At 39.9% G+C, this 25,642-nt stretch overlaps 1 protein-coding gene across 2 annotated transcripts in view; it reads right to left on the reverse strand.

The window, feature by feature from the left end:
• Nucleotides 1–4,093: 4,093 nt before the first annotated feature.
• LOC142101975 (H-2 class II histocompatibility antigen, E-S beta chain-like) overlaps nucleotides 4,094–25,642 on the reverse strand; it is an 85,306-nt gene continuing 63,757 nt past the window's right edge. For both annotated transcript variants that reach the window (XM_075186467.1, XM_075186466.1), the window contains 4 exons: nucleotides 14,395–14,682; nucleotides 9,364–9,477; nucleotides 9,243–9,275; nucleotides 4,094–5,989 (listed from right to left, as the gene is read on the reverse strand). In XM_075186467.1, the coding sequence (XP_075042568.1) occupies nucleotides 5,973–5,989; nucleotides 9,243–9,275; nucleotides 9,364–9,477; nucleotides 14,395–14,682 (452 nt within the window). In that variant the 3' untranslated portion in view covers nucleotides 4,094–5,972. The remainder of the gene's footprint in view (nucleotides 5,990–9,242; nucleotides 9,276–9,363; nucleotides 9,478–14,394; nucleotides 14,683–25,642) is intronic.

The raw sequence follows: 25,642 nt of genomic DNA on the forward strand, positions 1-25,642 counted from the left end.
TGTGAATCAATGTTGTGTCGGGGCAGCGACATCTGGCAGCAGGGCCCACCGGTGATTTTCCCTCTACCCTGGTGGGCCAGTCCGACCCTGTACAAAGCCCAGGGAGGCTCATGCTACATGTGTATGTGATTTAAGTATTTAAGTGTAGTTCTGGTGAACATAAGGACACCATAATAAATCCTTTGTGGTGGCAGAAGAGGTGCATTCATTGCTAAGTGACTAAGGTGATGCCAGTCACGACCAGCTGTTCAGATTGCTGCATCTGGGACAGGCTGGGTGTTCGTGACACCTTATTTTGTATAAGTTTAACAAATCTTCTGGATCTTATCATATTAATCCCTAAATCACTCATTTATAACTAATCAACCCTAAACTTACACAACAAATTTGATTGTTATACTACTAATAATTCTTTTTTATAAACTGTTACTTTAATACAATTACACTATGTATGAAATCACTGGTCTTATACTGTAAAATCTATAGTCTTACAATACACTTACAGAGATATATATATCTCACTCTTGATTGACAGTTGAGGTAGTTAACTGTTGCAGTGCTGAGGAAATCTAGTTCATTTTGAGGATTAGTTCATTCTGATCTAATTCACACAAAAGATTAGTTCATTTCACTCATTTGACTCAGTAGTTCATTTCACTCAGTAGTTCATTTAGCTCAGTTAGTTCAGTTAGATCACTGGCTCTGGAACACTGCTGAGAGAAGTGATTGGAGACATAGATCTAGTCTATTACACATACTGTAGGCATATATACTACATCTCATTAGATGAGTTATAGTCCTGTTAAAATGATCAGATAAGTTTAATATGTCAGATCATTTTTAATATTTTAAAAAGGGTAATCACTTATATAAAAACTAGTAGTGACATGTTGAGCTCTGCAAAGTTAATTTCATTTTCATTATTATTTTTTATTTCCATAATATGCAAATGAAAAAGACCCAAATTCAGAGTATTATAAAGTGTCACTTTTTTGCTTTTAAAATTGTGATCAGTGCAATCAGGATGTATCAAACCTTAGGGGGGAATTTTTACAGCTATAAAAAGACTCAAAATAGGCATCACGTCACTACTGAACTGTGGGTGGATACACTTCTCTCTCAGTACTGATATATTTACAGCAAACAGATTCTCATTCTTGTGGTCTGAAGTTTCTGAATATCTTATCCTCATTTTGTACTTATCACGATCTTCCTAATCTGTCACAATACTCTCATTTCATATACTTTATTGCTAAATTCTCCTCAATGTTCCTCTTCCTCTCACATGTCCTCCCCCTTCTCTCTTGTTCTCCTCCACTCTACTGTCTCACCCCACGTGCTTCCTGCCACCTGACCCTTATATTTTCTTTGTTCTAATCATACCTTCCCGATTTTAAAATAAACACATTCCTTGTGCACACTAATTTCTAAAGTCAACACTGCTTTTCTAGATGTGTTAACATTATTTAAACAATATCAGTAACACTGGTAACATAAATAAGCAAACATTGTCATTAACTGGGTTACACTGCTTTTATAATAATGTCAGTGAGACTTCTTATTTTTAGGGGATCAAATAGTCCCCCCTGGTAGCCACAATTTATCTGGATTTTTGGATATTTGATTTGAGTGATTTTGCACAAATTCTCTTGATATTCTAACATCATTAACCAACCTCTTTTGATCATTATAATAAGAGGACTATATTCAATATCATCAAATTTCTTAAGTCTTAGTTTTTCTATTTTAGCTTTTAGACATTTCAAATTATTTTACCATTACCTTATCTTTATATTACATTGTTTCCCAATATTTGATTGTTATTTTTTGCAGACCCGATCTCCCTATGGAATCCAGCCCTGTGCTGACCAGCCTGGGGCTTGTTTGGCAGTATGGCAGGGGGACCCCATGCTGCAGGTTTCCCTGCTACAGTGCCACAAGCACAGGCTGGCAAAGCCTAGTGCTGGTAATAGGAAAATCAGGAGGACCCCACACTTTTTGGCTCCCCAGTTTTGCTAGTACCAGCATAGGCTTGCAGCACTACGATTGGTTAAGCTGGTTTGGAGGGGGGCGGGGACATGCCCTTTAATTGTTTACATTTAGATCCTTTTTTTTTTCTAACATGTATTGCCATTTTAAATCTAGTGCTTTATGTCAACATTTTGACTGTAGACTTCACAACCCTGTAGACATTTTACAAGTAGACATTTAACTGTGTCGACCTTCTGGACATGTAGACCTTATGACTGTAGACGTTTTCATGGTCGACTTTTCAACTACATTCCTTTGAAAGTGCAATTGTAGCTGCACTTTGACTAGTGTAATTAAAAGGTTCACACACACAAAAGTGACACATGAAACAAAGACAGTTATGATGCCCCTCACTCTAATTATTCATTTAGGACATAAATTAGGCTAAAACAACCACTATTTTAGAGGAAATTGAAAAGTTTAAATGAGTAAAGGGGATGGGGTGTGGTTCTGAATTGTTATCAGATTGGACTTCGTGATGTTCTTACCATTTCCTCACTGCGCATTTTCCAGATCATCCTCTAAACCTCATAATTAGATGCAGATTCATTTTACAAGGGCTTTTCCAAATTTCGTAATCATAACTGTACTTGTGCGAATAAAAGAAAGCAACTCTTGTCTGCAGATTTTGCAGCTCATACCTAACCTTTTTTTTTTTTAAAAAAACATATACATAGATTTCACTGCGGCAGGCTACATGAAAAAGCTTGGTAATTTATATTTTCCCTTGGTTTGTTTCTTCAGGCTGCTATTAATGATTTATAGTTTGTACAGGGCCATGTTACTAGGTTGGCAACCACAGTCACATGATGGTTGGAGCAGAGAGACTTTGAAAAGTCCCTCAGAGATCCATCTGTACAATCCTCCCCTCAGCTATTACATGACATACTGAGAATTGGGAGTCTACCAGTCATATTTGCATGTCCTCCAGAGAGATTTTGAAAAGGGAGAAAATGATTTGTAGGACACCTAAGATACATGCTTAAAATGTTCTTAAATTGCTATTTAAAAAAGGAATGAGGAATGCGGTTTTATTTATTTAAATTAGATTTTTAGATCTACATATGGGACATACCATATTTCCCCATGTATAAGACGCACCTTTTTCCCCAAAATTTTGGGTCTAAAATCTGGGTGCATCTTATACAGGGGTAGCTGGGATGCAGGGGGGGGGGGGGGGCATCGTTACAGTGGAAGCAGGGGGGGGATCAAGGAGGAGGGGGACAGAGGCACAGTGGCAGCCGGGGATCCAGGAGGAGGGGGACAGAGGCACAGTGGCAGCCGGGGATCCAGGAGGAGGGGGACAGAGGCACAGTCAGATTCTAGTTATTTATTTAGTACATTCTACAAGATGACAGCTAGATTCTGATTGGTTGCTATAGGCAACATCTGCACTTTTTCAAACCCGCAGTTCAGCAAATATACTCCTAAGTCTGAAATGAGTTTGAGGAGTGGGAATATTTGAAGTGCTCATTGTAACAATATTCAGTGGGATTTCCTCAATGAAAACATTACATATAAATTGTGAAGTGATATATATAATTCTAATAAATTGGTCCACGACAGGCTCTGACCCTTTAGATGTTGTTCTGGTCTCCTGATATCTTTATCTGAATCCACAAAACAGCTGCATACCATTTTGGTTCCATTCAAACTCCCTTGGCTTTTTTTTTCTTTATTTTTAGTTTTTAGTTTGCGTAGTTATATTTTCACCTATTTCAGTTGTGCAATGTGTTTATTATTTGGTTAATACTCACGATACTTGATAAAATTACTTTTTCCTCCCGAAATCGGCAGTTGAAAGTCTCCAACATGACTGTTGCTGCCATTTGACAGACACTACTTAGCAACCTCTGGAACCATGGAAAAAACTTGGGAGTACAATGACTGTTTCCATGGTGACAGATGTCGCTAAGCAGGGTCAGATATTCACAGCATGTATGCAAAATGCAGAAATAGACATGTAAGAGTTATTAAATACTAAGCTTTTAGATCATGATGAAAGTTGTTAAAACCTGCAATAAAGGTAATGCATGAAAAGGAAATCACAAGGAATCAATAGTTCAAGGACCATGTTTATTTTAGAACAGGTATTATTTATTTGCTCCAAAACATACAGACAAGAGGCAGATACATTTACTTATTAAAAGTCAATCACTTTCAGCTTTATGTAATATCATAAATAATCAGATTTAAATGAAGCATAAAGATATTGGCATTTCTTACAATGATTGTTGCACGTCTTCAAACCTTACCATGATCAGACTTATAAAGACATAGGAGTATATTTATCAAGCTGTGATTTTCTGGATAGTTTGAAAAATGGAGATGTTGCCAATAGCAACCAATCAGAATCTAGCTATCATTTTGTAGACTGTACTAAATAAATAACTAGAATCTGACTGGTTGCTATAGGCAACATCTCCACTTTTCAAACTAGCCAGAAAATCGCAGCTTGGTAAATTTGCCCAAAAGAGAGTTTGTCTCACTAAGAGTTACACAAAGTGCATGTGGTAGATTACTTTCATAACAATAAGGGACCACACCAACTAAAGATTACATGATTGTTATTTTAAACCTTTTAGTGCCCACACAGAAGATAAATAATGGACAGAGGCTCACTCTGATTCAATGCAGAAGTATTTGCAGATTTATTGCATTATTCATAACAAGACTTACTTCAGTGGTACAAACCATATTTCATGAGTTAGGTTTGCCAACATATTTAGCAGTGTAGAGGTTAAATAGGAATGCATTATGCAAATTTTAAAGCATGTGTAGCCAAGTCACAGTGGAAGCAGCCATTTTGTGGGAATGAGAATGTAGCCTATCAATTAATCAGAAACCAGATATCTCATTCCTCAGTGATGTCACTAACTCCTAGCAAATTGATAGGCTGTAAATAGGTGCAACCCACACAATGACTGCCCAGACCGTGAATCATTTCATAGAAAAATCTGAAACATATTTTGTTTAATAAGCTGCTAAAAAAGATTTTAGCTAAAACAAAGTCACTTTTGAGAACTAACCTAAACAGATACATTTAAATGGCGGGTGGAGGGCTGGCAACTTTTGGCCTGCAGGCAAGGAGCAAAAAATAGGCTGAAAAGAGCACAGAAGTGCAAATTTACAGTAATATTAATCATCGGAAGGAGAATAGAGGTACCTAGCCATGATGTTTTGGTGGCTGTATCCACATACTTGCCAACAGTACAGCCAATAACAAATATCAGTGTCTAAAATGGGTAGAACAAATTGGAAAATGAGCATGGTCTCACCCATATGGGCATTGTGTAGGTAGACAGGGGTGTGACCTCATTTCCAGACTTACCAGTTAGGTCTGTACCTACCTGCAGGATTAGTCATGGCTATAGCCAGTAAGATAAAGCAATGCATTTAGTGAAGGTTGCGTAAAGGACACTTAAAAGCATAAGAAAGTAGAGTTGCTCAGTGAGATGCTGTCGGGATAGGGGCACATTATGTGAGGGTACATATACAATTTCCACTTACACGAAATGTTTCTTTTTGTCTACAACACAAAACTTTATCTATGTCTCCAACTGATCATTTTTGTAAGACCACAAAATGTATAAAGATATATGGAGCCTCATGTGACTGTACCCCAGGATACAGCCCAGCATAGGGATTACAGGCCGGTGGGAGCGGATTACAGCGACTGCTGTGTAAGCAGTATGACAGCTATTAGATGAAGGAGCAATAGATACAGTAAGACTTTCTTGTTTTAAAGGATTGACATTACTTCCTGCACACAATTGTTGCTTGGAAACAGCAGAAATAAAACAGGTCACCTGACCCAGGCATCTGATTTTACATAAGGCTGTATAGACTAAGTGGAAAATAAGGCACCACTTCAGAATTTGCAAAGTAGAAGGGATAATCAGCAGAGTTTTTAATTTCTTTATAGCCAGATATTCTCCCAGTTAAGTGTGTATAAAATCTAAAAGAAAACAAAAAATATATAATAAATAAGGCCAGATTCTGAAACCAACATGGTCATGGATATAAACATCTGCGACAATCATACATATAGAACAAATGCCAAATGATGACAGTCACTGTCACAAAGGGACATCATACTGAAACGCTGCTTAATTTATAGATGGGGAACATTTTACCAAAATCTTTTGCCCTTTTCATAAAATAACACTACTGTTCCTCTTTATTAGGAGATTTACTAAAAGTTCTTTGTAAAGTTTTGGGTTCAGACATTCCCAGGAACTCCAACATAACTCAACATACATCAGCATAGTACAGATAGACAGACCGACCAAGAGGTTCTTGAGAACTTGCGATAATTCTTGGCTGTACTGGCTTTCGAGCCAGAAGCATGGTGGGGAACGTTAAAACGGCACCATCAACCCCGACAACGTTTTAAACGACAGGGGAATAACGATGCCTATAAGCCCTACAGTACTAAAATTACTACTTACCAGATGTCAGTCATGCAGTTTTTCCCGGAGCTTGAAATCACCGTCCAGTGTCCAATCCGAATGGCCTAAACACCTACAGTATGAATACCCAGACCCCACACCCGTATAATGTAATACAGGCGTGGGGTCTGGGTATTGTCACTTTAAAACCGGCATTTTCAGTCTGTTCATAGTAAATGATGTAATTGCAGAAGAGCTCCTCCTTGTGAAATAACAGAGACACCATCATGCCGAAGTCTGGTGGACCCCACCGATCCACAAATTGGTGAAAGACCTCCGGATGTAGAGACCATTTGCCAGGGTGAAGAGTCTAAACAACTACCGGGAAAGGAGAAGCTGGCGCTAACAAGTGAAAAGACACTAAAATAATCAAATAATAAATAAATAAATAATAAAGATTCAATATATAAAAAATAATATTTAATTCCACTGCAGCTCATCCAGGGTCTAATGCAACAACCCTTAATAAACAAAGAAAAACACAAAACAGAACAGAAGGACCGCGCTGCGGATATTAACTGCAATTTTACATAATAATAGAGGGGGGAAAAAACTCCTCTTATTGCTAATTATATATATATATATATATATATATATATATATATATATATATATATATATATATGATTGGTTCTAATATAAACACATTTATTAACAAAAGAAATAAAGAATAAACAATGGAAACCCACTCTATGTGGTACTATTGACGATTATTATGCTGGCGTGCCTGCGGGCTGATTAATCCATAGGATTTATGTTATTTGGAAAGAGGATGTTCACTAAATCGAGTATCGTCAAATATAAACATCACCGAGTCAGGAGTCAATTTCATCCAGTTGTTTCTTATATTATATATTGTGTTATATTGTTTATTTATTTTTTTATTTCTTTTGTTAATAAATATATTTATATTAGAACCAATCTTTTAGATACTTTTTTTTTAGCAATAAGAGGAGTTTTTTCCCCCTCTATTATGTATAATTGCAATTAATATCCACAGCACGGTCCTTCTGTTCTGTTTAGGGTGCAGAGTCTACCTGCTCAGAAAGTCTGCCTCCCAATTATCCAACCCTGAGATAAAAACCGCCATGATGGCCTGAACGTTCTTTTCAGCCATCTGAAAGATCCTGCATGTCCTTTACATTGGTAGAGGGCTCCTGGTGCCACCCTGGTGATTAACGTATGCCACCTCTGTGGCATTGTCCGAGTGAATCTTCACTGCCCATCCCCACAGCAAATTCTCTGCGCTGACCAGAACGCAGAACACCGCTCGCAGTTCCAACTCATTGATTGCAATCCTCCATGGTCCAAAGCCCTGAAAGTGGGTGTGAAGAGATACAGCACCTTCAACCTCGATAGCTGGCATCTGTCGTCACCAATGTCCAATCCCAGATTGAGAATTGGCAAACTTTGCAGAGATTCTACCTCTATAGCCACCAAAGGAGTGACTGAATCACCTTTGTGGAAAGACACAGGTGACAATGTTACAACTGAATGAAACTGAGCAAACTCGAAAGTTGAAACCATCTTGCCCAGAACCTTCATGCAGAATTGTACTGACGTCTGACAGCCAACAGAGACCGTATCAATTTCTGTAAGGCTTGAATCTTGTCCGGTGGCAAGAACACCCTCTGTTTCTGGGTGTCGAAAAGAAGACCCAAAAAGATCATCCGCTGGGACTGAATGAATTTGGACATCTTGAACTTCAGAATCCAACCATCCAATCCCGAGTCTGTGTAATCACCTGTACACAGGACAGAAGCACTGACGGCAACAGAGCCTGGTTGCGAAGATCTTCCAGATAAGGAAAGATCATCACTACCTTGGACCGCATGACAGAGCCGCAATGAAGACCTTTGGGGCCATAGCGAGCCCAATGGAAAGAGCCTGGAACTGGTAATGATCTGTCTGAACAGCAAACCTAAAAGTAGGGACCAATGCCCCTCCCAGATAGTAAAATGTAAATAAGCCTCCTTGATCATCATCAGCTAATTCTGCAGCGCTGTACAGAGAACTCACATCAGTCCCTGCCCCATTGGAGCTTACAATTCCCTAGCATACACACACAGACACAGAGAGAGACTAAGGGCAATTTGATAATGATGTCGAAATTCCCACTCCATGCTGTTTATTACGGATTTCAAGCACTACATCTTGAATCTGGGCACCCGAAGCTAGATGTTTAAAGTTTTCGGATTCAGACTTGGTCAAAGATATTAGGCAGGTTTTTTAACCAAAAACAAGTTGGAGTAAAACCCCAAACCTTTTGATGGTCCAGAACTAGTATAACCACATCTGGAGAAATTAGTAAATGAATGACCTCTCTAGAGTAAGACGCCATAGGCAATACATGGATTGGTGGACAGCTGTTGTTGAAAGCCATCAACTGGCTATGGCAGCTTCTCAGCAAAACTAGATTACCAAGGACAATGCCATAAAAATAATTTGGTTTTAACGAGAAAATAATCTCGGTTATGAAAATCCGAAAGTTATCTTCATGCAAGAACAAAATACATAATGTTTTTAAACTAAGAAACGTTTCAGTATAAAGTTCCTTTACTTCTGCAAAATAATAATAAACAACAACAACTAAAAATGAAATACATTTCTACCCATAAATTGATATTTTATGAGGGGAGAGGAATTATTCCATAGATAGTTCCACCTAGTCTACATAACCATTTGCAATCAATAACAAAAGTGTCAGTTTTATTGTTTATTCACAACTAATTTTTGATACAAAAAGAAACAACAACTTACGTTCGCTCTGTGGTCCACGGAATGTAGTTTGGACTGAAAAAAAATAATTATAAACAGAATCATCAGAAACATGACCCATATTGTAAATATATATTGTTAAGTCATCAGGATTCCTCATTACCTTTCCGGCCTCTTATGTAGAGAACAACACCAACAATGATGAACACAGCTCCCAGAACAAATCCCACAATTCCCGTCACCTTCTTGTTTCTGGCAGAATCTGATGTCTCTGGATCTAAATCAGGAGAGGAAAAGTAGAATAAAATAATTATTTGTGAGTGAGAGAATCCAGCAATTAGCACTTTATCAGCCTGCGAGAGACTTGTCCTCATAGAAGATAATTAGTGTAAATCTTGGAGGGGAGGTTCCATATATGAAACTCTGGATGTCACCTTAGGTTTGGAAGGTAAAGTGCACAGAGCCTCATAACCTTCTAAGCCAACACAGACAGGACTCTTGCCATGTTGAAGCCTCCTGTGCTTATTAAGTAACTTGTGCAGTATAATCTAACTAATAGCAGAGAATCAGTAGCATCGTTTTATTACTTTAAATAATAATACAAGCTCAATAATGCATCTAGTTTTTATGCAAAGCAGTGTTGAGTGTCAAATACAGAGAGAATGTAATTTGTCATTACCTGAACTGTCTTTTGCATTAAATACATGAGGACTTACAGACAAGGGCTGATGTAAAGTGGGAACTAATTACGTTACAGCTTCACGAGAAGCGTGTCATCGTTGTTCATCTGGAATTTTTATTTTTCTCCAAATGGATTCCAATCAGGAAGGAAGATGACTCCCCGTGGATTTAGGTGGCAATAATGTGGAGAATGAGGGTATGTCAGAGTTTTTATTTTAATAAAGTATTTTTTTCACGGTGTGTGTCTGTTTATTTTAAAAGTATGCCAGGGCATGCTGGTGCTTGTAGCTCTACAATTACCAGCAATTTCTGTCAGCCCTCGGTATGCTGGCACTTGTAGTTCTACGGGCACCAGAATAAGTGCTACAGGCACCAGAATACACAAACAGTTTAGACATGCCAGGATTTTCCTGGACCAATAATACACCCAAAAATTACTGATATATTAATTTACCACATCCACTGCATCAGGGGTGTTTGGGAAGAGCCTTAGTGCTTTTGCACTGGGTGGTTTTCTTCTGAGAGGGAGTGAGGACTGATTCCCTCCATGCTGAACAGACTAGGGCTGAGTGTCGTAACAGGGGACCCCCATGCTGAGAGTTTCCCTGTTCTATCGTCCCCAGCCCAATCTGTCATAGCCTACTCCTGGTAGTGTTCCCCTGGTTTTGTCACTACACTCATAGGCTGGGAGCGCTGCTGTTAGTGGTGGGAAGGCATGCAGTTATATTTTATTATGTATAAATTATATTACAACACTAGTCGTAATCGTCAAAATTATGATGAGGATTGGTGTGTGTGACAGGATAGACCTCCAATGCCACCCTGTCCGTTGTTGCTGGGGACTGGCTGGGCTTGCCTTACCACAGTCCCCTTTCTTTATTCCAAATTGCAGCCCTCTAAACGCAGTAGGAGGGGCTTTCTACTGCCACCACTCGGCTTCTTCGCCAGTGCCTAGAACTGCTTCCTTCTGGGTAACTTTTGGTGCTAGTGCACCCCCTCGTTGGGCACCTGGGCTGGTACCCCTGAACTCTTCCTTTAGATCAGGGTTGCTGTGGAAGGTTCCCCCTGGCCTATTACACTGGCCAGAGCTGCAAGGTAGCGGGCAGAGCGTTGGTACTGGAATGCTGGGTCCCAACCTCAGAACAGCTGGATAACAGATTAGATTGGTCTAATCTGTAGGTCACAGGAATTGCCGCAGGTAAGTAGGCGTCAAAGCAGGATCTTGAAGCAGTGATGTTTTATTAGTTTAATTAGTCCTAATAAGGACAGTTACCCTAGTTTGTGGCACTAGTGATCTCCAGAAAGATGAAATAATGATACATTACATGGTCAAACAGTGCTTTTTTATATAGTTTTTGACAGCCTGGCAGGGGGTAAATAATCCCTCTTTTCCGACCAGGCCACGAAACGTTTGATATTACATCAGATGATTTAACATCAGGATGTGATATTATGGAGCTAACATAATTCTAAGTTCTAATAAAATTCACATCAATCTGCGATATCCTAAATCACATTGTTCAGAGGTTTCCTGTCCCTTAACAAGGCAGGATTAAATGTAACGACTCCCTGCTGTGTTTTCAGACTAAAAAGATGAGTTGGTCACTTCACATGAAAAATGTCTAATTAGCCTTATTGAGAATTTACTCTCGAAGTTACACAACAGATTTCCTCAAACAAATGTCTACTGCATGAGAAATCAATACCTCAGAAATCAGTACATTTCTAATACACAGAATCAAAAATCAGTACATTTGCAATGATAAAAATTGGCGCCTGCCCCGCTAATTAAAATAAATTCTACACTAAGTTATTTCTATGTGATCCAGTCACAATCTGTAACAAGAATAATATTACACTTAAAAGTATATTATCATGCTTTACGCATTCACACGCACTTATGCAGAGTAGGATGGACCTTAACACGTCATTACGCAATTTGCACCTGTGTTTTAAGATATAAAGGCATCCAACTCGGCATTAGTGGAGGTAAATGGTTTCAGACTCTGGTACAATATGTTCTGACTTGTGACTGGAGAATGCTAAAGCATGGCTGTGTTAAGAGAGATTCCGGGTGTAAACCCTGCTCGTCATGCTGAATGCTTGGGAGCTGGCCACTTAGCTGCCCAAGCCTGATGACCTCTCTGCTGACCTCACCAACTTCTCCGAGCACCTCTCTATTGCCTAATAGACCCAAGCTGAAGCAAATACATGTCTAAAGGTTGCCCCGCCTTTGTAAAAAATTGACTTAAGGATAATCTTCAATCTTCCTATCCATGCTATCCCTTAGGGCAGCAGCATTCAATGGGACAGGCGAGCTATGGGAGCATCTACCTTAAGTGGAGGTTTCCATTTCACCATGCCCACACTAGAGAATGGATAAAGGGACTACAACCTGCGATCAGGCCTGATCCACGTCTTTCATTAAAGGTCCACTAACAGAAGAGGGGAGGGAAAAGTTTCTTAAACAGAGAATTGCCAGGAATCTCCAATTCTCTACGGTCCAGAATATTTAGTGCCTCGCCGACGTCTTGCACTAAAGCCTCCACTTCCTGCCGAAGTTCTCATCAGGGCACAAAGAAACCTCAGAGTTCAGAATCTGCAGCTACTTTGCTTACATCCTGGGTGAAAAGCTCCAAGTCTGATCCTTCACATGATCGAAGGACCACCGGATGCTCACACTCCAGGGTCTTGGAAGTGGAGGTGCAATCAATCATTCTTTCCAAGGAAGAGGAACCTGCGCCAGACTCTGCACCAAGCAGGCTGGCACTGGGATCCCTGCCACTATATGCAGAAGCAGTAACCAGGTTCCCCCAAAGGCAAACCCACATCAGGAGCGGGTACATGGAGATACAGTCCCCATAACATCCTCTTCCTGCTCCTGGTATCTCGCAGAGGTGCCAAAGAAAAGTTCTCCCAGCGATCATTAAAAAGAAACAATTAACAGTAAACTTGAAAAATAGAAGAATGTCCACAGCAGCCATTAACTAAGCACCCTGGTTTGAGAGGCACAGTAAATATAAAAAACAAAACAAAAAAAGAAGAGTCTCCAGCATCCAATGGGGTTAAGAAGGGGAAAAGCTTGAGTTTTAGGTGGGAATGTCAAAATGCCGGGCTCATACACTGCACTATATACCCCAGTTGTTCCAGTGTCCCCCATGGATGAAAAATATAAATTTAGTACATTCTAATTCATAAAGTATATTAGGAGTACACATTTTTAGAGTGCTGCGTATGAACTGGGAAAAAAAATATTGTGCTTTTGTTATATTATGCACTGGGCACCTTATTACAAATAGCACATTATATTTTCTCAATTTCCACACACTAGCCACAAAATATACACACTCACAATGCTTCATGTGCATATGTACAACTACTTGTCCACCAAGCGCACATCAAGGTGCACGATCACGTCACCCCCATAAATAAATATTCTGCACCTTGTTCACCAGGTCACCAGAGACACCTGGAAAGCGTATGGTGTGTAAGTAATATGACAACACAAAAATGCATTTGAGCTGCAGTTCTGCACTTTAGTGGTTACATTTCCTTTAATGGATGGCATTACGGTAACTCTCATATAAACTGCAAAGAAATATGTAATTACAGTGATCTGTGCATTTAAAAAAAATGCTTTATTTATATATATATATATATATATATATATATATATATATATATATATATATATATATATATATATATATATATATATATATATAAATTATTTACAGGTGGTACTTCCATCACTGGGGCTACACATTAACACATAGGCAGAGACAGAGATTAGGACTAGCAATAACTGAAAACCGTGTCTATAGAACAGCATGAATAGAGTTAATGGCACAGGTGCAGGAGTGGTAAGACAGGGAGAACCAGGAATTTTAGTCAGGAGCAGTCCAAGGCTGTGGTACACAGCAAAGCAGAAACACTGGACACTGATGATTAGCACATAATGATGTGGCAACCCTGCCTTCAGCGCACTGGGTTAATATAGCGTCTAAGGTGCGCCCAAAGCCAATGAAGACACAAGCACCAAGAACTAGAAAAGAAACTTCTAAGTGGTTGGGGGCACCCTATCACTTCAGGAGTGCTAGATACATCCCCTAGTATGTACTGCTTTAGAAATCTGAAATATTGGAAGACATGTTTTACATTGTAGTTCTCCAAAATGAAAACATTAGATAAAGTACCTTCATATTGGGAACAGAGGAGGGCTGGCAAAATTTAGCCTGGGGAGCAAGACTCGCCTCAGCAGCCTACTCGGAACATTTTAAAGGAAAAAAAGAAAATGCAGTTGGCCCAGCCCAAGGCAGTGCACTATGGTACAGGCCGGGGGTGGCAGATGCCCCCAAGCCCAGACTGCCCCTGATTGGGAAAAGTTTACAAGACATAAAGATGACACTTGTCTGGTTATTTCTGTGGTCATTCACTGCACTCTTCACATAAGGGGTGAAGCCCTCCCCTGATTACACTCAGGTCTATTAGGTTAGTAATATAAATCTCTTACGCCAGGTCACTCGTTTCGGTGTCTTCAGGCTGCTGTGATGAACCTCACAGGCGAAGGTGTCTCCTTTCTGAATGTCCGTCTCCAGCATCACATGGGTTTGGAAGGTCCAGTCTCCATTCTGAAAGAGCTCTGTAGACTGAACCTGTTCAGTCTCCTCCTGGTCGTTCCGGTACCATTTTACCTTTATCTCAGACGGGAAGAAGTCAAACACATTACACGTCAGCATCCGCTGCTCTGTATCAGGGTCTTCATGTTGTGGCATTAAGGACACTGTGACTGATGGTTCAACTGAAATAAAGAAAAGGGCAATTATGTGTTAATGGTATGTTCAATCTGTCTATAATGAACCAAAATACTTAGAGTAGATATATACAGAAATAAGATCTAAATAAAGCCGTATATCATGTATAAGATAGATAACAGGTGCATCCTGATTTCCGAGGCGTTGTCAACAGTGCAGGTAAAAAATACATTTAATCCTCATTTTGATGCATAGTGCTCATTTATGCGCAATGAAACCAATGTAGCTGAAAACATAACATAAACAAGACGACAAAGCCTGACGCTTTAATTGACGTCTATCTATTTATTATATGATGTTTTTAACATTTGATTATGTTCCAATAATTCACATGTCCATGTTATTGCATTATAATGCCTTCAGTGTTATCCTATATCTTACAGATCTTATAATAAAAGTTATGCTCTAAGTCAACATTGCATACAAAAATTAACCATTAGATTAGACTATATCCTTAGACATCTTTAGGACTTTTTCACTTCTTTAAATCGTATCTCGTGACAAGTCGTATTCATGTAATTCATGTAACCAGTACGCATGTAGGGGCCGGCTGGGCTGGGCAGGGGGCATATGCCCCCGTGCAGGTCCCATGGGCTACCTTGGGCTGGGTCACTGGGCCATCTGCAATTTTTTTACCTTTAAAATAGGCTGCTGAGTCAAGTCTCGTCACCCGGGCTAAAACTTGCCAACCCTCCCTCTGTGTGTATGCAATTATAATATAAAGTATATGATGTTGAGGGTAATCCCCTCCATACATGGTAGTCATTTCCTTTGCCAATAAACATCTGGAAAAAAATTTCAGGTAAACTTATTCCCTTTAAAACAGGGCTACATTTGCTAAATATAGCAACAAGAGTGAATGTAGCAGCATAAAATAGACTTACAGGCTCCCATTGTAATGCCCCCTTGGCTAAGCAGTGGACTGCGCCCATATTTAGTTAGGGAGATTGATAGAACCACCCCTGGAGAGAGATAGTGAGCGCATGGTAGAGGATTTAATAACTGCCCTCTGGTGCAAGGGGAAGGAAGGAAAATAACAAAAAACAAACAAACAGCAAGAAACCCACCCTCCACCCCAGCAATAGTGCTGGTTATGGGGAGTTTGTCTTGGTATTTATTTAGCACACTGTATTATTCAGCCCTGTACAAAAAATATGAATGATTCACTATGAGGGCACCTGGCACCCCTGTGAGTTTGGAATCACTTAGGTAAAACACTATGGAGCGAATAGTCTGCTGGTAGTCTATGTGATAAAGTAGATGTAAAATGTGATTTACTTACATGCTTTAACGTGTTTGTATCCACAGCTAGCAGCAGAGCTGATAGGGGTGGCTGTGCTGATTAGGCGTTACAGATCACCTGAGGAGACTTCCTTTAAAGGTGGGAGTGTCGCCTGTCAGTCATCCAAGCCTGTGGGAGGAGACCTGTGTATTTAACCTTGAGTTGTGCTCTTGTTAGATGTGACTGATGCTGAGCTAGTTGGCCAATCAGTAGTGAGCTGGTCTGTGTCTAGTTAGTGTTTAGGGGCACCAGGAGGTGCAAGCAAAAGGGAATGCTTGCTGGTGTCATCCTGACAGAAGAAGTGTTATTTATTGTGATGCCAACAATAAATATATTTGATTTAAAACAAGAAGTTTTCGTGTTGCCGATATCTGCTGGGTGTTCTTGCAACAGAAGGTGACAAAAGTGCCACGAGAAGGGTGTGGTTTTGTTAATATATATATCTATCTATCACACAGGAATACAACAATTAACAAATGCCAAGTATTTCACCGCACAGAGAACTTATACCGCTTTCATACTGCCGCCCCGGCAATATCCCGGGTTTTTCAAGCCGGGTTTTTGCCGGGGCTCGGAGCGTCCCAGCTCAGAAACACCATTCATACTGCACCTCGGACCCGGGAATTTCCCGGGTTGACCCCATTCATACTGCACAAGTCTGTGCCCTGGCAATTTGTGGGAGTCATCACCAGAGCAGTTTTCATTGGCTGAAAAATGAAGACTGGATGCTGCTCCAGTGTTTAAATGCTGGCAGAAAAACCTGAACTTTGCTTCCTTTCACACAACTAGTATTTCCCAGACTTTGTACCTCTGTAATGTGGGATATCAGCTACATCAGACACCCAGACTAGCTCATTTAAAGGGAAATATACTCTATCTATTAGCATGATTTATATATATAAAAAAGTACAATAGTGATGGTATGCCTTCTCTATATATCTCCAATCATGTATACCCAATGGTATATTTATGTATGTAATAGCCATTAATAACATTTCTGTAAACTGCCCTTCTTTTCATATACATTCTTTATATTCTCCTGCTTTAAATCCTCCAGAGACAGGCAGACAGCCAATCATCTTGTTTTCTGTGCAACCCGGGTTGAAAAACCCGGGTTGCACCATTCATAGTGCAGGCAACCCGGGTCCGACCCGGAAATTACCCCTCGATAAATCCCGGGTTGAAGACCCGGGTTTTTAGACCCGGGATTTTTGACTTGTACCATTCATACTGCACCAAGACCCGGGTCGTTTGAGCTCGACCCGGGAAAAACCAGGGATTTTGGTGCAGTATGAATGGGGTATTACCCTACCCTAAAGGAACAATAATAACCGTTCCCCTGCAGCACTGTCACCAAGTGACGCTGTTCACTGACTCACTGGCACAGCAGACACAAAGCCCAACATCCTGCTGCTACACAAAGTAGCTAAGTCCACTGAGGCTGTTAGAACAATACCAGTTAAGTTCATGAGACTCCTACAAAAGATTCACAAGGTCTTCACCTATAGCAGCCCCATTTCTTGTTGAGTGCAATATGCTTGTGAACACTCTGTTTTCCTCAGGATGTGACTCATAGTAGTAGGCGCTTAGTATCTATGGGTATTCAGGGCCATCTCTTCCATTGGGCACAATGGGCAGGTGCCCGGGGGCCCTGCAGGCAAGGGGGCCCGTCCGAGGCAGCGCTGAAAAAAAATCCTGCAAAAAAAAATAAAATACTTACCTTGCGGTCACGTCAGCTGGCGGTCCGGCTCCGTCCCTGGTCCCCTCTTCCAGGCTGTGCTCGCAGGGAATGTTGGGTGTGATGTCATGCCCAACATTCACTGCAAGCACAGAATGGAGGAGCGTGAGAACAGAGACACTCAGCGCGGAAAAAAGAGAAGGGGATCATACTTAAGGTAAGTTAAGGGGACCCATATATATATATATATATATATATATATATATATATATATATTTTTAGGGGCCCCAGTGCACTGCATTGCCCAGGGGCCCATAATGTAGTTAAGGTGGCCCTGTGGGTATTGCAAGGTTAAAAGATAAACAGAACACGGTTGAAGGCAATTGGAAATCCAGAACAGATACCCGATGGAATGGAATTGAGCGTACATTTATACCACTATTAAGATAGTGTGAAAGTACTATGATAAATTGTGGGGGAAATTCAGTTCTCGTCGATGTGTTGCACAGTTCCTCTGTAAAGGTCCATGTAGGCACTCCATGGTGATGTATCTCCACTCAGGTTTCCTTGCAACCCACAGAGATGCACAGGAAAATCAGCAATGTTCTGGGTACCATGTACTGTTCATCTTATGTCTCTTAGGGCATTTCTCCTATGTTCTAAAAAATGAATATTCAGTGTTCGGATGGATCTGCCCATATATTGGGCTCCACTCTCACATTGTATAAAGTAGATGATATATTTAGACTGGCAATTTATAAAATTGTCAATATGATATTTCTTTTAATGCAAATGCAAAACGTTTGGTGCACTTATGTATAATACAATTGCATGTTATACAGTTCTTCTTCCCACACTTAAAGCAATCATTAGACCTACTTGTCAGCCAATTAGTTTTCTCAATGTTTCTCACATCTGTTACAGAATTGTTCTAACTTTGTGAATTACTAAAATAAACTGGGATCAATATTGTTTTTTTTAAATGTCCTGAACATGAATTATGCTGATATATAAAGTTAAAGATCTATCATCGTAATAAAGTTCTCCTGTACACTTCAAACAGTTCCTCATCTCAAAATCCTTTAGGGACATTTTTCCATAACTTCCTATGACTACTGTGATAATTTAAGTAGTTATTGCACTCAACATAATTCTGGTAGGTATCCGTTACTATATAATTATCTTCCACCAACAGAGTGATATCCAGGAATGTAACTGTGACATTCTAAATTTTAACCCAAAAGGTGTTATATACACACACATGCCATTGACTAAATGGTTTGCTCTGAATGCCATTTCAAATGGATCAGCGATGGGCAACTTGGCCCTCCAGCCTGCAAAGACGCCGCACAGAGGAAAGAGGGCGTGCACAAACAGTAAGGATCTGTCGAGAAATGACAGGTTACTCATTTCATTAACCTAGGCCAGCTGGATTTAAAGAACCAGGTTCTCTCTACAGTTGGCTTCTTGTCTAAGAAAAAAGCACAAGCCAGTCGTGTATTGGCAGTTTTGATGGGCATCACAATGATTAGATAATATGATGGGGGGAGGGCAACCTGTCTATTCCTAACTAGGGATGAGCGGGCTCGGATATCTGAAATCCGAGCCCACCCGAACCTTGCCGATCTGAGCCGGATCCGAGAGAGATCCGGGTATTCCCGCCAATTGCAAAACTGAAAGCGAGGCTCAGTCATGATCCCGTTGTCGGATCTCGCGATACTCGGATTCTGTAAATTTCCCGCTGGCCGCCGCCATCTTCGCTCAGGCATTGATCAGGGTAGAGGGAGGTTGTGTTAGGTGGTCCTCTGCCCTGCTATATCCTGTGCTGTGCTGTGCTCAGTCCAGTGGTGCTGTGTCCTGTGCTCTGTCCTTCTGAGTTCAGTGGTGCTGCTGGGTCCTGTGCTGTGTCCTGTTCAGTCCAGTGGTGCTGTGTCCTGTGCTCTGTCCTTCTGAGTTCAGTGGTGCTGCTGGGTCCTGTGCTGTGTCCTGTTCAGTCCAGTGGTGCTGTGTCCTGTGCTCTGTCCTTCTGAGTTCAGTGGTGCTGCTGGGTCCTGTGCTGTGTCCTGTTCAGTCCAGTGGTGCTGTGTCCTGTGCTCTGTGCTTCTAAGGGCATAGTTATTTCCCCATTATTCCCAAGTTTTTAAAAAATAAAAAAAAAGTTATAAAAACACACTAAAAAAATAAATTAAAAAAATAAATAATTATAACTAAATTTGCAAAACCAATCCAGCAGTATAAGTCCATTGGTACTGTCTGCAATATTACCAAGTTCACACATTCTGCAGTATCTTGTGCTACATATAATGGAGACCAAAAATTTGGAGGATAAAGTAGGGAAAGATCCAGACCCACTTCCTCCTAATGCTGAAGCTGCTGCCACTAGTCATGACAGACGATGAAATGCCATCAATGTCGTCTTCCAAGCCCGATGCCCAATCTCCTAGTACAGGGCATGTAAAATCCAAAAAGCCCAAGTTAGGTAAAAGTAGCAAAAAGAGAAACTTAAAATCATCTGAGGAGAAACGTAAAGTTGCCAATATGCCATTTACGACACGGAGTGGCAAGGAACGGCTTAGGCCCTGGCCCGTGTTCATGACTAGTGGTTCAGCTTCACCCAAGGATCTTAGCCCTCCTCCTCCTCCCCCCCCCCTACAAAAAAATTGAAGAGTTATGGTGTCAGCAACAAAACAGCAAACAACTCTGCCTTCTAAAGAGAAATTATCACAAATCCCCAAGGCGAGTCCAAGGGTGTTGGTGGTTGCGAAGCCTGACCTTCCCATCACTGTACGGGAAGAGGTGGCTCCTTCCACCATTTGCAGCACGCCCTCTGCATATGCTGGAAGGATCACCCACAGTCCACTTACAGATTTGGCTAATGAAGGTGTGAATGTTGTACACCGGGAGGAGGATATTGATGTAGCTGGGGGTGAGGAGGATGTTGATGATTATGATGCAGACAGATACCAAATTGCCTTTCTCAATTTCTATTCTAGATTATATAACGGCTGAATAGTTTTCTATTTTACTCCTAGTGGAGAGGGGATCTGATGCAGACAGATACCAAACTGCCTTTGTCCATTTCTTTGTATATTTGAATTTCTAGTTCTACAGTCTATGCAGGCTGCTTTTTTTCTATTCAACTACAAGTGTAGGGCAGGGGGGGGGGGGGGGGGGCATAGATACTAGCCACCAAAAAAACGTGGTCTATTTAATTTAACTTTCTAGCTCCACAGTCTGTGCAGCCTGCTTTTTTTTTATCTTCAAAGTATTTACAAACCTTGCAATCTAAATTAACAAGAGGTAGTGACGTGCTGGAACTCCACCCTCTATATGCTGCAGAGGATGGAGGAGCATCAAAAGGCCAATCAAGCCTACACAGCCACCTACGACATAGGAAACCCTAATTTTCTTCCACATCTATGGCTGCAAGGAAAAAGCTCAGTTTTCCTAAAAGAGGCGCTGGCGGGGATGCTGATAACATCTGGTCCGGACTGAAGGACCTGACAACCATTGCAGACATGTCTACTGTCGCTGCATTGGATGCTGTCACAATTGAAAAAATGGTGGAGGATTACTTTGCTGACACCATCCAAGTAGACATGTCAGACAGTCCATATTGTTACTGGCAGGAAAAAAGGCAGTTTGGAAGCCCCTGTACAAACTGGCTCTATTTTACCTGAGTTGTCCCCCCTCCAGTGTGTACTCGGAAAGAGTTTTTAGTGCAGCGGGGAACCTGGTCAGTGAGCGGTGAAGGAGGTTGCTTCCTCACAACGTTAAAAAAATGATGTTTATAAAAATGAATAATCAATTCCTCAATGAAGTACAGCACTGCCCTCCAGATAGTACAGAGGGACCTGTGGTTGTGGAGTCCAGCGGGGACGAATTGATAATGTGTGAGGAGGAGGAAGTACACACTGTAGGGGGAGAGGAATCAGAGGTTGAGGATGAGGACGACATCTTTCCTCAGTAGAGCCTGTTTAGTTTGTACAGGGAGAGATGAATTGTTTTTTTGGTGTGGGCGCCCAAACAAACCAATCATTTCAGCCACAGTTGTTAGGTAGGCCCTGTCGCTGAAATGATTGGTTTGTTAAAGTGTGCATGTCCTATTTCAACAACATAAGGGTGGGTGGGAGGGAGGGCCCAAGGACAATTCCATCTAGCAACTATTTTTTTGGCATTATGTGACCATTCAACAGTCGTTTGCCATGTTCAAAAAGTAAAAGAAAATGCCAACAAATTCCATAAATTAAATCAAAAGTTAAATGCCCTGTCATTATTTAAAACAAGAGGTTTTGACGTGCTAGAATTAGTCTAGTGTTAAGATGTTATAAACACTAGACTTTGAACTTGGAGGAGGTATTGTGGCCCCGGTATCAAATTGGGTACCGGGGCCACCCCACTACGCAGTCCAGATACTTGTTTGGTGGAATTCAGACCAGTTGAGGGTGTATTTATTTTATTGTGGCCCCGGTATCAAATTGGGTACCGGGGCCACTCTTCTACGCAGTCCAGATACATTTATTGGTGCGACTGCGAATCATACAAGTTCAGGGTTTTTAATTTATATTGTGGTGACCACTCCTCTACGCAGTCCAGGTACATTTTTTGGTGCGATTAAGACCAGTTGATGGTTTTCTTATTATATTGTGGGGACCACTCCACTACGCAGTCCAGAAAGATACCTCGTTGCAACGTTTTGGACTAATAACTATATTGTGAGGTGTTCAGAATACACTGTAAATTAGTGGAAATGATTGTTTTTGAATGTTATTGAGGTTAATAATAGCGTAAGAGTTAAAATAAGCCCAAAAACTTGATTTTTGAACTTTTTATGCTTTTTTCAAAAAAAAATCCGAATCCAAAACCTTAAATCTGAACCAAAACCTTTCGGCAGGTGTTTTGCGAAAAAAAATCCGAACTCAAAACATTGCGAAAATCCGGATCCAAAACACGAGACACCAAAAGTCGCCGGTGCACATCCCTATTCCTAACTAGAGTGTATGACTAGTGACAGTGCTACAAAAAGATAAAAGGGAAAGAGTGTGAATGAGAAAATAAAATAATACAAGCGATACAACAGAGGAAGTGCCTAAGAATACTAACAGAAAAAAGTACAGACAGAATACCGATAGTAAGTCCCAAGATCACAAATATATAAAAGAAACACAGAAACCGTGTAAGAGATACATTCAGTGAAAGACAATTATATCTGCATTAATAGAAATTAATCATATATCATAGCTTTCAAATAAGTGGTGGATGGCAACTATGAAAGTGTAATAAGGACTAAAATATCATTCTAACCTATTATTTCCCTAAGACTACTTCTCATCACTGTCTCGAATAAGCATTAAATGTGACACATTTAAGTTTCAAGCTATATAAAATACAGCTGTTTGCACTATAGCTGTACTACAGAGAAACACTGAAAATAAACCCAGTCTAAATTAAATGGCAATAAGTTATAAATATACAGAAATGTAAACCCAAGACAGAAAACTAATTGAAAGGGAAGAATTAGCTTATCAAAACCTCACAGTACGCTGTGAAGCCCAATTACACACATATAGAAAATATGTAAGAAGGAAAACTCTGATGACAATCACCATCTGATGAAACCACAACACCTGTGGAGAAACACGTAAGTTTGTTATCTTGTTTGCAAGTGGAAAAGGACTAACTAAAAAATCCATGTAACAAGGAAACTGTGGGTGAAGTTCTACAAAACTGAAAAGTGTTGATCCAGTACATTTGAACCACCTATCAGAACGAGTGTGGTGGGTAAGAAGATTGGCGGGGAACTGGCTGTGTTATTTGCAGCATGTGAAGGGGGACTTTGAATTCTCTTCGCAGCGCTGCGGAATTAAAGGCGCTATATAAATAGATGAAGATTACTTCTGATCAGCTGAAGTCGGAAGGGTGAGAGACCACTGATACAGACTGTATGTGTCTCATCTAAAGACTACTACCATTAAAACAGACTCTGGGACTGTATGCTCCATTAACACTTTAGCTCCCTCAATATAACGGAGTTGATCGTTGTGGGATCCTAAAACTGATTTTAACATTTGATGTTTTCTTCACCTTTTAAGACTTCCGTTGAAAAATATTGGAGACCAAATTGAGGAAAATTTTACAGATGGATTCCCCTATACATGCACTATATACAACAGGGATTTCATATTGAGTCCTTTTTTTGTCAATCCACTTGGAATTTTGGTTAATATATGAATTTTATATTTTATTTTGTTTTGCTTTTTATTACTAAGGGAATTAATACAGTTATCCCAAAGAAAAAGTAGCAATTACTATTACCAAAATCTATAAATTTGTTAATCCATGGCTGTATAGAAGGTTATTTATTGTATTTTCATCTCATTACTTATGGAAGGGTTTTGATATACTCATATAGTGTATATGTCAGTAGTGACGCTGTGTATAATATTATAGTTACATTACAGAATGTCTCCTCCTGTATATTATACATGTAATATATGCTGGTATAATACTGATATATACAGGACACTCACCTCTCCGGTCAGTAGTGACGCGGTGTATAATATTATAGTTATATTACAGAATGTCTCCTCCTGTATATTATACATGTAATATATGCTGGTATAATACAGGTATATACAGGACACTCACCGCTCCGGTAAGTAGTGACGCTGTGTATAATATTCTAGTTATATTACAGAATGTCTCCTCCTGTATATTATACATGTAATATATGCTGGTATAATACAGATATATACAGGACACTCACCTCTCCGGTCAGTAGTGTAATATTATAGTTATATTACAGAATGTCTCCTCCTGTATATTATACATGTAATATATGCTGGTATAATACAGGTATATACAGGACACTCACCTCTCCGGTCAGTAGTGACGCTGTGTATAATATTATAGTTATATTACAGAATGTCTCCTCCTGTATATTATACATGTAATATATGCTGGTATAATACAGGTATATACAGGACACTCGCCTCTCCGGTCAGTAGTGACGCGGTGTATAATATTATAGTTATATTACAGAATGTCTCCTCCTGTATATTATACATGTAATATATGCTGGTATAATACAGATATATACAGGACACTCACCTCTCCGGTCAGTAGTGTAATATTAAAGTTATATTACAGAATGTCTCCTCATGTATATTATACATGTAATATATACTGGTATAATACAGGTATATACAGGACACTCACCTCTCCGGTCAGTAGTGACACTGTGTATAATATTATAGTTATATTACAGAATGTCTCCTCCTGTATATTATACATGTAATATATACTGGTATAATACAGGTATATACAGGACACTCACTTCTCCGGTCAGTAGTGACGCTGTGTATAATATTATAGTTATATACAGAATGTTTCCTCCTGTATATTATACATGTAATATATACTGGTATAATACAGGTATATACAGGACACTCACCTCTCCGGTCAGTAGTGATGCTGTGTATAATATTATAGTTATATACAGAATGTCTCCTCATGTATATTATACATGTAATATATACTGGTATAATACAGGTATATACAGGACACTCACCTCTCCGGTCAGTAGTGACACTGTGTATAATATTATAGTTATATTACAGAATGTCTCCTCCTGTATATTATACATGTAATATATACTGGTATAATACAGGTATATACAGGACACTCACTTCTCCGGTCAGTAGTGACGCTGTGTATAATATTATAGTTATATTACAGAATGTCTCCTCCTGTATATTATACATGTAATATATGATGGTATAATACAGGTATATACAGGACACTCACTTCTCCGGTCAGTAGTGACGCTGTGTATAATATTATAGTTATATACAGAATGTTTCCTCCTGTATATTATACATGTAATATATACTGGTATAATACAGATATATACAGGACACTCACCTCTCCGGTCAGTAGTGACGCTGTGTATAATATTATAGTTATATACAGAATGTTTCCTCCTGTA

The sequence above is a fragment of the Mixophyes fleayi genome, chromosome 9, assembly GCF_038048845.1.
Source record: "Mixophyes fleayi isolate aMixFle1 chromosome 9, aMixFle1.hap1, whole genome shotgun sequence".
Taxonomy (NCBI): domain Eukaryota; kingdom Metazoa; phylum Chordata; class Amphibia; order Anura; family Limnodynastidae; genus Mixophyes; species Mixophyes fleayi.